Source organism: Diospyros lotus, chromosome 4 (genome assembly GCF_014633365.1).
Source record: "Diospyros lotus cultivar Yz01 chromosome 4, ASM1463336v1, whole genome shotgun sequence".
Lineage (NCBI taxonomy): Eukaryota > Viridiplantae > Streptophyta > Magnoliopsida > Ericales > Ebenaceae > Diospyros > Diospyros lotus.
This window is the reverse complement of record NC_068341.1, coordinates 17,695,687-17,712,731: the sequence shown is the minus strand read 5'-3', so window position 1 is coordinate 17,712,731 and position 17,045 is coordinate 17,695,687. Positions and strand designations below refer to the sequence as shown.

At 36.4% G+C, this 17,045-nt stretch overlaps 2 protein-coding genes across 3 annotated transcripts; one reads left to right on the top strand and one right to left on the bottom strand.

The window, feature by feature from the left end:
* The first annotated feature begins 1,299 nt into the window (after nucleotides 1-1,299).
* LOC127800432 (pentatricopeptide repeat-containing protein At1g34160) lies at nucleotides 1,300-3,252 on the top strand. Its single transcript, XM_052335032.1, has one exon. It carries the CDS (start codon nucleotides 1,421-1,423, stop codon nucleotides 3,143-3,145), a length of 1,725 nt encoding a protein of 574 aa, XP_052190992.1. The 5' UTR covers nucleotides 1,300-1,420; the 3' UTR covers nucleotides 3,146-3,252.
* A 185-nt stretch (nucleotides 3,253-3,437) lies between these two features.
* LOC127800433 (very-long-chain aldehyde decarbonylase GL1-9-like) lies at nucleotides 3,438-14,753 on the bottom strand. 2 transcript variants are annotated; one of them, XM_052335033.1, is made up of 4 exons: nucleotides 14,581-14,752; nucleotides 14,414-14,501; nucleotides 14,021-14,348; nucleotides 3,440-4,295 (listed from the first exon to the last, which is right to left on the bottom strand). In XM_052335033.1, the coding sequence occupies exons 3-4, from the start codon at nucleotides 14,249-14,251 to the stop codon at nucleotides 3,747-3,749; spliced, it is 780 nt and encodes a 259-aa protein (XP_052190993.1). In that variant the 5' UTR covers nucleotides 14,252-14,348; nucleotides 14,414-14,501; nucleotides 14,581-14,752; the 3' UTR covers nucleotides 3,440-3,746. The 2 variants fall into 2 exon arrangements, with proteins under 2 accessions (XP_052190994.1, XP_052190993.1); XM_052335034.1 differs by lacking the exon at nucleotides 14,414-14,501 and having other exon boundaries at nucleotides 3,438-4,295; nucleotides 14,581-14,753.
* Nucleotides 14,754-17,045: the final 2,292 nt, after the last annotated feature.

The window sequence follows — 17,045 nt, the reverse complement described above, 5'->3', positions numbered from 1 at the left end:
TCGATTCGTTGACTTATGGCATCACTATCATGGATCTATAATACATGGTTTCCCAAACTTATTCCACTTATCATGCTTTAGGTAATGTATGAGATGGTATAGGCGTATCACAAGACAATATTTGTCTCCCATAACTAATCCCTAATAAATGGTATTCCAGCCAAGGAATGGGTACAGGCATATCATGGTATGAATACGTTTCAACTTAATGTTTTTTGTTCTTAATTTGCATTCTTTCTAGTTCCCTAAACAAATCTATTTGTTCTTTATATTTTTATTTACAGAAGGATTGTATTATGCGTGTATATGAGCAACATCTTAAGGCGTTGGATAACTTAGAAGCATTGGATGGGTCAACACGTGAAGGGGCATAACAAGGTAGTTTAGGTGTCTATACCTATTTGCGGCAGCTATTGAGGTGGATATAGGTCACTCAATTTGTAGATGGTATCAAACTAACCCATAGCTGCCAATCGCACCACAACCATAACCATAATCGTCTACCATCCATGGTGATGATGTCAATGTCAATGTAAATGGTGACGAAAAGGACCAGCAAGAGGGTCAATGGATGGTCGATGAGATGGACACATCACATGTCTCTGCCATTATCAACCCAACTTACACAACTTACTTTGAGCTCAACCTAACAAATGTATAGTTACACGCTTCAGCATTAAAGGGTTAACATCACCAATTCATTTGTCTGGTGCCCTCAAACTAACACATCACGTATGGGCAACATTGAGACTAAATATCACGGGGGCCCAGTCGATCACATAGGACAAAAGGACACGCATCGCTTGAGTTGGGTTTATAGTTAGGTTTTCTTTTGATTTTTTTGTAAACATTTTGATTGAGTATATATGAAATGTATGTCTTATTGTTATATGTTTTTTGGGTTTTACAATACAAGTTTGTGTTCTACTAGTGGTTAGTGTTTATTTATCAATTATAAGAAAATTTTGAAGTAGCCTTATTTGTTAATTGCTTTGGTTTGTCAATTACAAGTTTGGTATTAGTGATAAATGCTTATTTGTTATTCATTAAAAACTTACTCTTTCAAAAATTGAGAAACACTTTTTCAAAGAACTTTTTTCTCCCTAGCCATGCAGAACACCTTACGATGTGGCATACTAAGTAATTGTCCTGCTATTTTTCAAAAAACTAAGTTTGCCCCAATACTATTTAGGTAATATTCTTTTATAATAATATTACTTTAATAAAAAAAAAGGCCAAAAATAGCACAATTAAATTGGAAGTTTCGAATTTGAATAAGGTGAACCTCAATTAATTAGTCCAGCGCAGTTGCTGAGTGGTGGAAGATGTAATTTGAGGAACTCATTGGGAGCGATCGGTCAGTATTCAGTAGCAAAGTGAAGAACAAGTCCGAAGATTAGCCTTTCTTCTCTACCAATGCATGGCCTTTGTCGACTCATTGTTACTGAAATGCAACTCTCTCTCCCACATCAAACAACTCCAAGCCCATCTCCTAGTTACCGGCCTCTTCCGATTCTACCCCTGCCGCTCGAAGCTCCTCAACTTCTGCGCCACCTCCTCCGCCGGCAGCCTCCCTTACGCCGCCGCCGTCTTCCGCCGCATCCCCTCCCCCGCCACCAACGACTGGAACGCCATCCTCCGCGGCCTCGCCCAGTCCGACCAGCCATCCGACGCCGTCCTTTGGTACATCAACATGTTGCGCGCTGCCCACAAGCCCGATGCCTTGACTTGCTCGTTCACGCTCAAGGCCTGCGCCCGCGCTTTGGCTAGGTCGGAGGCGACCCAGATTCACTCTCACGTTGTGCATTTCGGATTCGGAGCCGACTTCTTGTTGCAGACCACGCTACTGGATGTCTACGCCAAGTCGGGTGATTTGGAGAATGCCCATAACGTATTCGACGGAATGCGTGTAAGGGATATTGCGAGTTGGAACGCTTTGATTGCGGGGCTGGCTCAGGGGAGCCGACCAAACGAAGCTTTGGAGCTCTTCAAGAGATTAAGATTAGAGGGTTTGAAGCCCAACGAAGTCACCGTTCTCGGTGTGCTCTCAGCGTGCTCGCAATTGGGTGCGATCAGAGAAGGCGAGAAGATATGGGACTACATTAGAGATGAGAATTTGGATGCCAATGTGCAGGTTTGCAATGCGGCCATTGACATGTACGCAAAATGTGGTTTTGTTGAGAAAGCATATTGGGTTTTCGACAACATTAAGTGTAAGAAGAGTCTTGTGACTTGGAATACACTGATCATGGCATCAGCAATGCACGGCGATGGCTATAGAGCGCTCGAGCTATTTGAGCAAATGCATGAGGCAAACGTGTCACGAGACAGCGTGAGCTACCTTGCAGCCTTATGTGCATGCAACCATGCAGGGCTAGTTGAAGAAGGGTTTAGATTGTTCAATTCAATGGAGGGGTGTGGAATAAGCCCCAATGTGAAGCACTATGGCTGTGTGGTTGATTTGTTGGGTAGAGCTGGGCGGCTTGAAGAGGCTTTCCAACTTGTGGATTCAATGCCAATGGTCCCTGACGTGGTGCTTTGGCAGACTCTACTAGGGGCTTGCAAAACATATGGGAACATCAACATGGCAGAGCGCGTGTCAAGGATGCTCATGGAGATGGGTTCCAATAGTTGTGGGAATTTTGTGCTGCTGTCCAATCTATATGCAGCGCACGAGAGGTGGGACGATGTGAGGAGAGTGAGGGACGCCATGAATAGCATTGAAGTGAAGAAGGTGCCCGGGTTTAGCTACACCGAAGTGGATGGTGCGGTGCACAAGTTTGTCAATGGCGATCAGAGCCATCCGAGTTGGCAGCACATATACAGGAAGCTTGAGGAGGTCAGGTTTCGGATTGAGGCATATGGGTACGTTCCTGAGACCAACTATGTGTTGCATGATATAGGGCAGGAAGAGAAGGAGAATGCTTTGTGTTACCACAGTGAAAAGTTGGCTGTGGCTTTTGGTTTGATTAGTACCGGTGAGAGCTCTCCCATTCAGGTGATTAAGAATCTTAGGATCTGTGGGGATTGCCATGTGGTGATTAAGCTCATTTCAAAGATTTATGATCGGGAGATCATTGTACGGGATCGAGCTCGATTTCACAGGTTTAAGGAGGGATCCTGTTCATGCAGAGATTACTGGTGAAATAATAATTGGTCTTTTTTTCTCCTAATTTGTTTGTAACATAGTTGAGTTAATGTACCAGTATTTCATTCAACAAAAATTGATATCATGCTAGCTCATTTTGTCTCCCTTTGCAGCTCATCGGGCATCATCTAAGGCCAGTGGGTTTAATAATTTTTCATTGTACAACCCAATTAAAAAATAATGTTTTCAATGCATAGGACTTCTCACTTTATAATGGAAAATATTATCGTATAGTACGCAGTTTTACTCCTACTTCGTACACTGCACAGGCGCTAAATTTTGCACAAAGAACCTTGCTACACACGAGTTTTAATGTTCATAGTGCTGAAGAATACATCATCATCATCATCATCATCAAAGATGGTAGGTAAAGTTACATTTCTATGGGGCAGTGGGTGAAGTTACCAAAAGGAATAGCAGTAGTCAAACGACTGTAAGAAAAGGAATGAACAATAATAGAGGCAAATTCAGCCCCCTGCAAGAATAGAAGGCTCAAGGAACAAGCAAGCACCGCATCTTCCCTAGTGGGAAGAGCTCAAGCAGAGAAATCCTACCACACGACGGCCAGCAATGATACAGACAAGCAGTAGTAATGTAACTAGTCTTTCTCTTTCACTAGTCTTGCCTCTAAGCCTCCTTCGGCTCGCTTTACAAGCCTGTAAGGCATGTGGGTGCCTAGAAGCTTATCCCAAATAGGGAAGAAGGGCTGGGAATAGTTATATTTTGCGCCCTGGAGTTGATGATGGATGTCATGATAAGCACTGTTGTTCTGGAAAAAGATATGGAAGATATTGCCGGGCAACCATAGCCCACAGTGATCGTCGACAGTTTTGACCACAGCAAAACAGAAGAAAACCATAGCTGTCCGAGCAGTCATTCCTGAGACGAGGAAGGAGATGGCCCCACCTACTGTGTCTAGCAGAAGACCCTCAAGCGGGTGATTGTAGAGGGCCCCAATAGCATAGGGGACTACCAACCTATGATGTTGGGAGTGGATGTGACGGTACAAAACTTTGTTCTGATGCATGTAGCGGTGCACAAAATACTGCCAAGTATCCATGGCCAGCATTGCAACAATGATCTGCATAATTTGAACAGGAAGTGATGGCTGATCTGTGGTCCCAGATGCACTTGCTGTTGAGGTTACCTGCAGCAATAATGCAAGGAAGAATTAGTTCTTCGCTCTCATTTACAATAAACATTTTTTGAAATAAAGCCAAGAAGTCCAGGCAACTTCTACCGATTGATACTTTCCTAAACACCAGTTCTTACAGTAAGATGTAATGGAACTTGCAAAAATTTTGTTTTAGACGTTTCGTACTATTCTTGTGTCATTGTCCCAGAAGAAAATAATTCACAGACAGGATGCCAGTAAGGCCTTCCGTTTTGAAGCTCGTGCATGCTGGCTTGGCATTCAATGCCCTTTGCCATTCCCATCTCTAGCCAATTCAAAGGATGGCGTGCATTGAAACTATAATCTCACTCTACGGAGGAAAACTAAAAAGCGCAGGCAGCTGCACATTCTAAGGTCCGCGAAAGGGAGAGTGGGTACTAACAAGACATATTTGGAGCAAAATAAAACACATGCTTCAGTGACCATTACTCTATGCTTTTAACCTTTGTAAGGTGTCATAACAACAAATGGTGGTATATAAAGGCAAGCCCAGGATCGTCAAAACTTTCCCAAAATCAGAACTTCACTGACAAAGCCACAGTAGGAGACATTAAAGTGAATTTGTTTCCTCAGTTTTTCTTCTCCCGTGGCAACAATCAGTTGAAGAACATGCCTACCCTAGGATGAAGAACAATAGAAGATGAAGGAAAACAAAAAAGAGGAAGAGCAGAGGAGAAAAAACACAGAATGAGGAAGCAAAAAAGAAGAAAACAGGAAGAAAGATCCCAAAGGGAGAGGAGGAAAACTGATAACAATCATTATATTCTATAATCAATCATCGAAATCCGAATACGTTCCTGAGGTATTTATGTACGCACAAAATCATAGAAACTAAGTATACAAAATAAACTACGAAGAAAGCATGCCAAGTTTTTGCAAAATACAAATCCAGATTAAAGTGAGAAACAAAAACATAGAAGTAAGATTCCTAAATAACTAAAACCCTGAATGACTAGAGTTATAAAATAACCAGAATTCTTGATCTAAATCATCTCCTCAACAGAGTAGAACTCCCTTTTCAAAGAGTCAAAATAATACAATGATTTGAACTATTCAGGACCGGAACTATGAAACTTCTATTACAAATTGGCATGTTGAATCTTCAGACTCCAATGATTACGTCATATCTCTAGGAAGTAATCTCAAGCTCTTCAAGAATTTCATTATATTCTCAACAAAATTTTTCATAATTCCAGCTTTCACAAGTTGGATTGGGAAAAGAGAAAAGTAAAAATTGTAAGGATTTAAAAGGTTATTGTAGGAATACCTAGAGGAGAAACGACTATTATAGGAGGTGACTTGAATGGTCATGTGAAGATAGGAGCGAATGGGTATAAATATGTGGATGAAGGCCACATCTTTGGAAAAAGAAACAATGAGGGAAAACTATTTTAGATTTAGCCATGAATTGTAATCTCAATATAAATAATACAATTTTCAAGAAACATGATGAACGCTTGATCACATATAAAAGTGGCTTATAGACTACATAAATAGACTTCTCTTTTAATAAAGAAACAGATCATTTGTTTACAAGCCAAAAAAAAAAAACAGATTGATTGTTTTGTAAGGGTTGAACGGTTAATACAAGGAAAGTGTTTACTTATGGTAAAGTTCATATAAAAAAGAACTTGTTACAAGGAGAAAAATATTTTATTTTTCAAGAAAAAAAAAAAAGTACAGCAGATGAGATTGAATTGTAGAAGACAAGGCAAATCTAATGCGAAATGAGATAGCATTTGCAATTTGAAATGCAACAAAAACGGTTTTTAAGGGAAAAGCTTCAAGCCAAAAGGATTCATGGTGGAGCAACCAAGAGAGAAAATAAATAAATAAATAAACAAGACCAAAAGAACTTGTTACAAGACTTTGCATACATGCCCTAATGAGAAAATTTTTGAACATGTACATTTGGATGAAAAAGACAACAAAGAGGACAGCCAGTGAAACAAGCTCAAAAGCTTATAAAAGATTAAATCCTTGACTTGACACAAAATAAGATGTGGGGAACACCATAAAGATGGTTTGGCCATGTGAAAAGAAGACCAATAAAGGTGCCTGTGAGGAGAGTTGACAGAATGGAACAAGTATGTTAGCAAAAGAAGTAGAGCAAGACCCAAAAAAGATTTGGTGGGAAACACTTAGGTTTGATTAAGTATACGGGCCTTACAAACAAAAAGGCAAATGAATAGAAATGAATGTTAAGCTAAAGTTCACGTAGCCAACCCCTCAAAATGGGATAAAGGCTTGGCATGTTGTTGTTAACTTGGCGGAAAAGATGAAAAGGAAGAGAATAAAGCAAGAGAAAGAAAAACAAAGAATACAAACCAAGTAAAATGAATAAAAGATGAGGACTCAAAAGACATTGGTAAATGAGGGGGCAGTTAAGGAGAGATATTTTTCTAAACTATTCAGTATATGTAGAAAGACAAATATTACATGTCAACATCTTGATAATTTTTTAGAAAGAGAAAAACTTTATGTTCTGAAGATATATTGTCCAGAAAAAGGTGGAGCAATCCATCATAAAGATGAAAAATGGTAAAACTATTGGATGAGTTAATCTCCCAATAGAAGAATAAAATTCATGGGAGAAAAAAGCTTTTATGACAGCAAAACTATTCAATGTGATCATTAAATTTAAAAGCATGCTTGACAAATGGAGAAGGAATACTCTAGTGCCCATATACAAGAACAAATGAAATGTTCATGTTCAAACTCCTCTAAATCTTATGACAAAATTCTTAGTAGTGTTATAAAGAGTTTTAGTCTTTAGAGAAGAAGGAAATCTGAATTACTTATATACAGATTACTAAAGATATGTCTCGGTGAGCAAAAACAAGCATTAGAACTTATGAAGGAGAGTCTGAGGTTTTTTAATAATTTAATTATAATTGAATTGCATCAAGGATTTCTGTCCATTCCTTATTTCTTTGCTCTAATGATAGATAAACTCACTAAGCACATCCAAAAAGAGGTGCCATGGTGTGTGTTACTTGAAGATGACACTTTCATGTTGGATGAGACAAAAGAGGATGTAAATACTAAAGCTCTAATTATGGAAAAACACAATGGAATCCAAAAACTTCAAGTTGAGCAAATCAAAAACAAAATATAAAGAATGTAAGCTTAGTAAAAACAAAAGTATGGATGATGATGTTATGATAAGATTTGAAGATCAGGATTTTTTTTAACAAAAAAAAATTCAGTTTAAATTATTCACAAAGATAGAGGACAGGATGCAACAAAAAGTAATTAAGATAGTTTGGTCATATGAGACCAGTAGTTGCTCTTATGAGGATAGTGGATGAAATAAAATAAATTTGTAGTAAAAAGAGTTGAGGAAGACCAAATAATGGTCTTATAAAAGACATGATCATAGATTGAAATGATTGGAATGTTAAAATCTATGTAGCCTAGCCAACCTTACCTAGTGAAATTAAGGCTTGGTGTATTGTTACTGTTGCTTTTTTTTGTAGCTCTGCTTTTTTCCTTGCTGACTATCTCCATCTTTTATTTTTTTTTCTTGTTTTTGCATTGCTAGAAATTTGGGGCTGAATTGCTACTTCAGACTGGTTATTTGTGGATTTAGACTGCAAAGCCACATTTGGCTTCAAAAGTCCAGGCTAGATTAGCAGGATTTGGCTTGATTTGGTGATGACAATGTAGTGTTGGTGTCAGTTCAGAGGCTGGTAGTGAGAATGATTACTAGTGAGGACAAAGTGGTGATTTGAGTCATTCAGCTTGGAGACAAATTTGTGATGGATTGCCCTCAATTCTTGGATGGACTGGGAATTACGGTGGCATTGAACTGGTGTGTACTGACAATTACAAAGATTCTAACAATAGATCAAAGTTAGGCTTTGATACCAAACTGATGAAAAAAGAGAGAGGAGATTAAGAAGAAAAAAAAGGAAAATGCAGCAGAGAATAAGAAAAGAGCGGAAGAAATAACACCAAAGGAGAATAAAGCAGGTGAGCAAACCCAATAACAATCTCTATACTCAGTAATTAATTACACAATTCTGAATCGTGTTTACATTTCTGAGGTATTTACATACTCACGAAATCATACTAATTAGTCCAAATTAAAAGAACAACAAAAAAAAAAACATTCCTAGTCCTTGGCAAACTTGGAATCTAAATTAAAGGAATAAACAAATACATAAAATACTTAATCCTCCAAAATTCCTAAACAACTAAACCCTACATGACTAGAATTATAATGTTCTAAAATAAAAACTTTTGATCTTCATCACCCTCTCTCCCACACATTGACTAAGCAATCCAAACCGCAGAATTCCATGTGTTTAGAGCAATTAGTCAAACTAAAGAGACCTTTAAGAGCTTGCTTTCCTTGGAGTTAAATTTCAGAGTTAATATAACGAAGATAGTATAATGGGACTGACTTCAATTTCATGAACGTGAACATTTATACCAAGAGAACCCAACTAAGAGGCACAACAACAAAAATTACCCTATATATTAACTTACTAAAGAAAAATGACATTTTATTCCACAAATACAGAACAGATTCAACTCTGTCCTGTCATTCATTTGCTGGCAAATGTAACATTTTCATAGCATACCAGTGTCACTTTGGCATTGGGCAAGGACTGCAAAATCCGGAAAAGCACATGTCATATGCTACCTTAAAAAATTATGACAAGTTTTCAGGGTCATATTACAATATTAAATAAATTAATCAAATTTTCAAATATCATAAAATTGGAAAAAAGAAAAAACATTATAGAAACTTCTAATATATGTAAAGTGACAATCCATTTTGTCACTCCCAATTGGAGCACCAATGGCATATTAGAGTTCCATGCTCATCTTCCAAGCTTAATCAACTTTAAGCACTAGCTACATAATGTAGTAGTTCAAGAGTGACATACATCCTTTCTTTTCAATTCAAAATTAATAAAAATAAGAATACTAGAAAATCTGGTAAATTATGCTGGACATGTGAGCACAGTAGCACTTTTATTCAGAAACAACTAAAGTCACCTGTAGAAGATAAAATGAACCCAGAGATGAATGTACTGACAACTCCCTATTTGAAGTTACACCATATCCAACTAGTGGTGATTGTGGATGAATCTCATTCTCCAATCATCCAGCGGGCACCCATTCCCTAAAACCACGGTGCAAGTGTTTGCATCTATGAGAAACAAGAATGGAATATGATAATCTGTGGGGACCTAAAAATGAATCAGATTTTGTTTCATGAAACCATTACAGCAATTGATACCTTGCATTTCAGCAAATGAGAGCTAGTCTATTTATTCAATAATCACAAAATATCAGCTGAGAATAATATAATTAAGAAAAAGCCTGTTATGTGAATCTTAATCTATTCATTACCTTTCCTATTAGCTGTTGTTAAGAGTTCAACATGTCAAATATCACTTGATGTTATTCTAATATGAGCTTCCAATTTAAATGAACTATTATGTTCCTTACAAATTTGCAGGAAGTAGATGAACAGGAAAGAACAATACTGTGCTCTTAACTGAAACTTAGGGGCTGTTTAGTTGCGGAAAATAGGCCTTGATTTCTGGAAAAAAAAATTCCCGAGAAAACTGGAAAACGTAGTTGTAAGAATATTTTCAAATAGAAAATAGAAAACAGAAAACTTTGTTTCCAGTTTTTCCAAATTTATACTGACTGTTTAAAAATAACTTTAGAATGTTTTTCACTATTTTCTTCACAAAAATAAAGGGAGTATTCCCCGTATTTTCCAAATAGAAAATTGGAGCTTTTAACCAACCTAATATCAATATTAGTTGTATTTTTAATACCAATATAATCTATATAAATAGTAAATATACTAATTTAAAGGGGAAATTACATGTGGCACCCTTGAGGTTTAGATAATTGCAAGAACTACTCCTGATGTTTGAGAAATACAAGTACCCCTGAGGTTTAAAACTATGTTGCAATTTCCCCCTGCTGTTAGTTGACCCCAATTAAACATTTAAAAAGACCAAAATGCCCTTATATATGTTGAATTGGGAGCACTGGAAACACTCAATCTTGCCAATACACAGCCCCACACACACATGGTTTTATCCCACAACAAAAAAATATAACAAGTACAGAAATGGAAATAGGGAAAGAATACGCAAACCACACAAGAACACAAGCCGTTTATCCTAATTCAGATCACAATTTGTGATCCTACATCCAGCCTCAGTCCCAAGAGCAATTCATTAAGAATCTTGAAGAATCAGTACAAGAAAAACCCCTTGCTCATGAGTACAATACAACTGAGATTTCAAAGCACTATCACCCTAGTCTTTCCTCTCAATTTTCACAACACTTGTAAACATGTAAGAATGAATGATGATCGTGACTACCACACCATGCCTCTTATTTATAGACAAATAGGGCGGGTATTACAAGGTTTAAAACTTAGACTACACAAAGTCTAATATACCTCTCATACAACAACATAAGTTAAGACTCTATCTAACTTAGTTTATTTATGCCGCTTGGATTATTCTTCAATTCTCCTGATTTCTTCTAGATCTTCTAGGCTATACTCGATGCAAAACATAACAATATAAAACATTTTCCTTCTCTCGTGTTTTTCTCTCTCTTCTCATTCTATCTTGTCTCCTATGGCAGTTTGTGATAGAGAAGGATCTGTTGTGCTAGTTGAGAGGCAGATCAGAGATGGGCAAGGTCAATTGGTGATTGGAGATGATGGGAGGAGGCAATGCCATGGCTACCAGAGCTGCACACAAGCAATGTGGCCAGCGGGGGAGCTTGCTTCACGATGTTGTCCAACAGCCCACCATTTTCACATGCACATGTGCCAGAGAGAGAGAGGTGGGGTTGTTGCAGCTGTCAGTGGCAAAGAAACAAAGGAAAAGATAAATATGGGGTTGTGATGGTGGCAAATGACCAAATATGGGTAGATGGGGAGACAAAGTGATGGTAGTAGTGGTGCTAGTAGCTCTGACACTACATAGAGAATTAAAGCAGGCTGAAATGGTGGACTCTTGTGGTGGTAGACAATGATAGTAGGATGGTCGCAAACAGAGAAGGAGTGGAGATGATGGTGGTGGTGTTATTGGTTGCAGTGGTGAGGAGATGAAGGGGTGTGGCAAGAGAAGATGGTGGAGGGTCGGTGGTGGCATTGATGAATAGAGAAGGAGAAGAACGAAGGAGGGCAATGGGCGATCGACCAATGACAACGGTTGTCGGCCTCTGGCCTATGCCTATCTCCATCTCTTTCTCTCTACCTCCTACGACTGCCTTAGCCATCATCATCCTCGATCTCCTCTGATCTACTTGTTTTCCCTCTAATGGGTTCATCACCCTCAATCTCCTCTAACTTTTTGGTCTCAACCATTACTGCCACAATGTGCAACGAACCCCGACAGGGGTTCATCCTTTCTCTCTAATAGTGACACTGGTTGCCAGTGACTACTGGTGGTTTCTTTCTTTTTTTTTTTTTTTCCCAAAGTTAGGGAAAAAAGAAGAGAGAATGAAGGGTAAAATGGTCATTTTGTCCCTTTGTTTAATAGTAAGGCAGGTTATTGCCATTTTAGAAATCCAAAGGTGGTTCCTGCAATTACGTCAAATCTCAGGGGTGATTATTGCAATTTTCCCATAAAATAAATATACATTGAGTGACCACGGATCATGTTAGAGAATTTATACTTTATACCTCTTAGATATAATCAGTAAGTACAGCTCTTGCTATATGCATGGTATACCTCTAATATAAATAACAAAAGATGATACCTTGGATATTGCATGCCGGAGTTCCACATCTATAGTTAGACAATAATGATAGAATATCAATTAGCACACTCTCAAAATGATCTTTTTACAACAAAACCAAGAGATTATGATTGGAGCAACAGCTAACCACAAGTCAAGGGCAATCAAGTAGCGAGTAAGAACCTTATACATCAAATATGGCTTTGATACTTTTCCAACTCTTGATAGTAAGCCCCAAAAAAGGGAAAAAGAAATGCATGTGCCAAGATCATGGTTGCGTAATCAAGTTTCAGTTTGCTATCATAAATACTATACTATGCCTCCTTTGTTTGTTTTGTTTTGTTTTATTTTATTTTATTAGTCTTTTTGTGTGGTGGGAGGGGGGGGGGGTGTTCTTAAGGAAATCCAATCCTTCCCCTCCAATGACATGCCATTTTAGCACTTGAATAATCCATGCAATTGAAAACTGATGGAGAGTTGAAACTAGAATAGAGAAAACATAGAGTATGATATATGAATTACAGAGAGAAGAAAGAAGAAGAGCAGCAGCAGCAGGGAAACAACAGCAGCAGCAAAGATAAGGAAGAAGAGAACTAGAGAATTTGTAAAAAAAAGAGAGAACATAGCAGAAGGGAACAGCTATATAATAAGACGACAATAAAGAAATCAGAGCAGTAGAGAAGAAAGAAACAAAAGGCAAAGAATTCAATATTAATTCAATACTAAAATTGATAATCTCCCACAATTCTGAGGCATAAGCCATCAAACCAGAAAATAGGAAAATTATGAAAACAGAATAAAATTCAAAATCCTTTAAACTTCCTAAACATATAGAAATTCTAAATAAATCAAACAGCTTGATCTCAATCACCATGCTACAACTAAAAGTAGGAGGGGGAAACAATCGATATATGCAAAAGTTCAAGCATACCATGTTTCATTCTAGTCTAGATAACCTAGTTAGGTGAAACTGAAAGCAAACTCCACATCAGATTGCAATCTTTCAACAAGATATGTATTTTCAGGTCATTGAGGTCCACAGTCAACTATAACAAATGCTAAGGCAGTAATCCCTTCTTTTACATTGTATGGTCTTATTATGGCAACAGTGAGTGAGGAAACTGAAGCTGAAGATGAATCAGAAACTTTGTTGAGGGAGAAAGTATGTGGAGCTCTTCTATGAGAAAAAAAATATCTGCAACGGGCTCCTATAAATATGACAACCATCAACTGCATCTTTGTGGACCCAGCTTGAAGTCTTGAACTCAAAATCTTTGCGTGAAAGCAAAATCAGGCTAAATGTTGGGGTATCAACTCATTCTCCAAAATGTTGTAACAATTGTAAAAGCTGCATCCAATTTCACATTTACTGGATATGGTTGGACTGAGTGGTGACTTCTATGGACTATAATTCAGAATTGGGTTAAATTTGTTTTGGATGATCAACTCTGCAGTGATGAGTTGGATTTATGAGAATATGGCTGCAAGTTGGCCATAAACATTCTCATGATTCAAACCATAGAAGACTGGCTCTCCATTATTTTTACAAGAATCCAAAAGGCAAGCAAATCTTCTACTGTTCTACATGTCTTTCTTGCCAGCCATGTTCATGCATCCAAGTTCTCTCTAAGAAGGATGCATTAGATGGGTTTTTGAGAATCATTCTTCATCTATTTGTTATTAAAGTGAGTTCTTTATCTTCAGCCTCCTCCTAGAGTACAATTTAATCTAAATTTGACCATTTACATAATACAATCCTTGCTTACTCATCCTCAACCTGTTTGTGATGAATAATATACTCTTACACTGTTTGCACATGCCTATCTTGTATAATGATCTCAAAACCTATCTACATGATACAAAGAAATGTCGTTTCTCAAGTACCCAAACTAGTCCACATAAAATGATAAATTGGAACACAAAGGTTGCCCAAGTATATAAAATTCAAGTTGAGAGCTAACCAAGAAGAGTACGTGCGCAACTGTAGCCTGAACAAGCTGTTGTAGCAAAACACCCTTCACGACTGACCCCAATGGCACCAAGTTCTTCTCCTCCTCCTCCTTCCTCGTGTGCAGGCGGTAGTTATCTAGAGACGGCATAAGCTGATAGAAGCCCGCGTACAGCCAATACACTACAATTGGGGCAAATGTTCCCATCGCTTCATCGCTCACGTAACCCTCCCAGAACACCATGATCGATCCAACAAATCCCAATCCTCACAATCTAAACTCAGTTCCCCAATTCTGAACCCCGATTACACCTCCGGATCACGTAAATCCACAGACAACCCTACAAAGTAACACAAACATCAGAAAATTAAATAAACGCGTCCTGGCAGTGACTGATCAACTTACAAGGATCAAGATTGGCGAAGAGGATAGTGAATTTTGCCAATTCTGTACCCCAATTACCCCTCCAGAACATGTAAATCCCCGGAAAACCCTACGGAATTAATCACAAAATCAGAAATTACGTAATTGTACGCATAGAGATAAGCGTGGGCAAAGATTGGTTAACTTACAGAGATCGAGATTAGCGGAGAGGGATTGTGAATGTTGCCAACCGGGTAGATCTAGGGCGCTCTGGGGCTAAATAGGAATAGACTCAGTGACAGTTGTGAGATTCGAAGAATTCGAATTTGGATGACCTGAGATTCGTTGGCGACGCAGCGCAAATGCTTTAAAAAAAGAGAGACAACGATTTTTTCCTTTTTATACTTAGATTTGAATCTTTTAGGGGGTGCTTAGCTTACCGCTTTCTAAGATGCCTTTTAAAACTTCTTATTTAAAAATTGTGTAAACTTTTAAAGTTTTTTTTAAGTAATTTTAGTAAAGTTGGTTAGTTTTAAAATTGATAATATATTTAAATAAATGTGATTTAAATTATTATTTATATAGTTATGTATTTAATTTGAAAAAATTAATAAACTATCATAATTTAATAAAAATACAAAAATAAACATTTTGTTAAATAATAAAAACAAAATTCATAAAAATACTAATTTTTTTAAAAAATAAATGATAAATAATTTATTTACCATTAAATGTTGATAAATTATATATAATTATTAAAAAATATATTAATATAATACTTTGAGTTTAAATTTAGATTTAATTCGTAAAAATATTAAATATATATATATATATACATACACAAAAAAGGGTAGGGGATGGAGGCAACAACCGCTATAACGATGAGGCGACGACGACAATAGACGGAGATGTAGGCGATAGCGATAAGGATGGGGCTAGAGGCGATGGGCGCCATGGAAGAAGTGGAGGCAATGATGAGAAGAATATGAAGAGAGACAGAAATAATGTTTTATGATATATAGTTGGAAATACCATAGTTGTTAGAGAGCCAAATTGTAAAATATTTGGTTAATTAAATAAATTATAGATATCATTTTGAGAAAAGTTGGAGAGAGCTTTTTTAAAACGTTATCAAATGGCATTTAAGTTTAGCAACGTTTAAACTCTTTAATTTTTAACAAACATATAAATAAATAAGCTGTACAACGTTAAAGGTTCACTGACAGATTATAAATAGTCAAATCACTTAGCCAAACACCCTTTAGGTTAAATTCAAAACATTACCTTTTTAAAATCAAAATCTTTTATTTTTTTCTTGAAAATCAAAATGTTGAATTACAGTTCGTGTTTGTACAAAGTCTAATATTAATCATTTTTATTAAGATAGTTTTGTTAATCAAAATACAAACTAAAAAAAATGGAATATAGAAAGTATCCCGAATAAAAGTGTTTTTTATTATATTTGTTAAATTTATTTGAAAATAAGTCATGTGACTTCTTATTTTAAACTTTTCAAATAAATTTATTTATCTCCCCTCTTTGGATAAGTTATCTTGAACCTTACAAATAAGTTATCTTGATGCGTGTTTTTCATTGTGTTTGCTAAATTAATTTAGAAATAAGTCATGTGATTTCTTATCTTGATACAGGCTTATTTTGTTCATTTTAAGAAACCCAATCTAAGTGAAATGGATTGGAGGATTTAATTTTCAAATATAATGTATTTATTATTATACATTATTTTTAATATTTAAATAATTTAATTAATTGACGATAAATACTTTTTACTTTAAAATGTTTAATCAACCACCAAATTATTTTAATACTAAAAATAAGATATAATAAATATATTTTATTAAAAAATAATGTGCATTTATTACACCTTAACTATTGCTCAATTATTAATATTTTTCTTATATAAATTTTACCTCTTATTGAGGAGACGTTTATTAAAGTGAGTAAGATAATGTTGTATCAATATAAGATTGGAAAGGCATTGTGTTGCCCGACACGAGCATGCAAGGGGGTGGTGTATGGGTTCCACCCACCCCCATGGAGCCCACAACCCTCTCTCTCAATTTGCCTTCATCATGCAAATCTTATGTTGCCCGATGCGAGCAATAAAAAAGTTTTCAATGTTGGAATATTTTTCAAACTAAGATATGAAATGATTAATAAAAGATTGAGAAGTATTCTGAAAATTTTATCAAACTATTTGTTAGATTTTTTATAATGCACTGGAGGACTTATGCGTCATTTTTTCTTATCTATATGGTCCAATATATGCTTATCTTGAGGGGGGAGATATATAAGTATATTTGAAAAATGACAGATAAAAAGTCACGTGACTTATTTTTTAATGATTGTCAGATAACTTTAACAAACATATTGAAAATGACAAAAGTCTAAAATAATTTTCATATCTTACATTTTTAATCTATATATTGGTTAACAAACATTACCTGAAAATATTATACCTAATGTAACGCCCCACTTTTTCGAGCGTTAAATAACTTAGGAATTTCGAAAATATTTTTTTTTTCAATATAAATCATTTCCCGATAATCTCGTTCTACATTCCGAACATACTAAACAAGAATCAATTATCATAAATGTGGAAGCTTAAAATCGAAACATGAAATGGTACATATATGAATTCACTTAATCATAACAT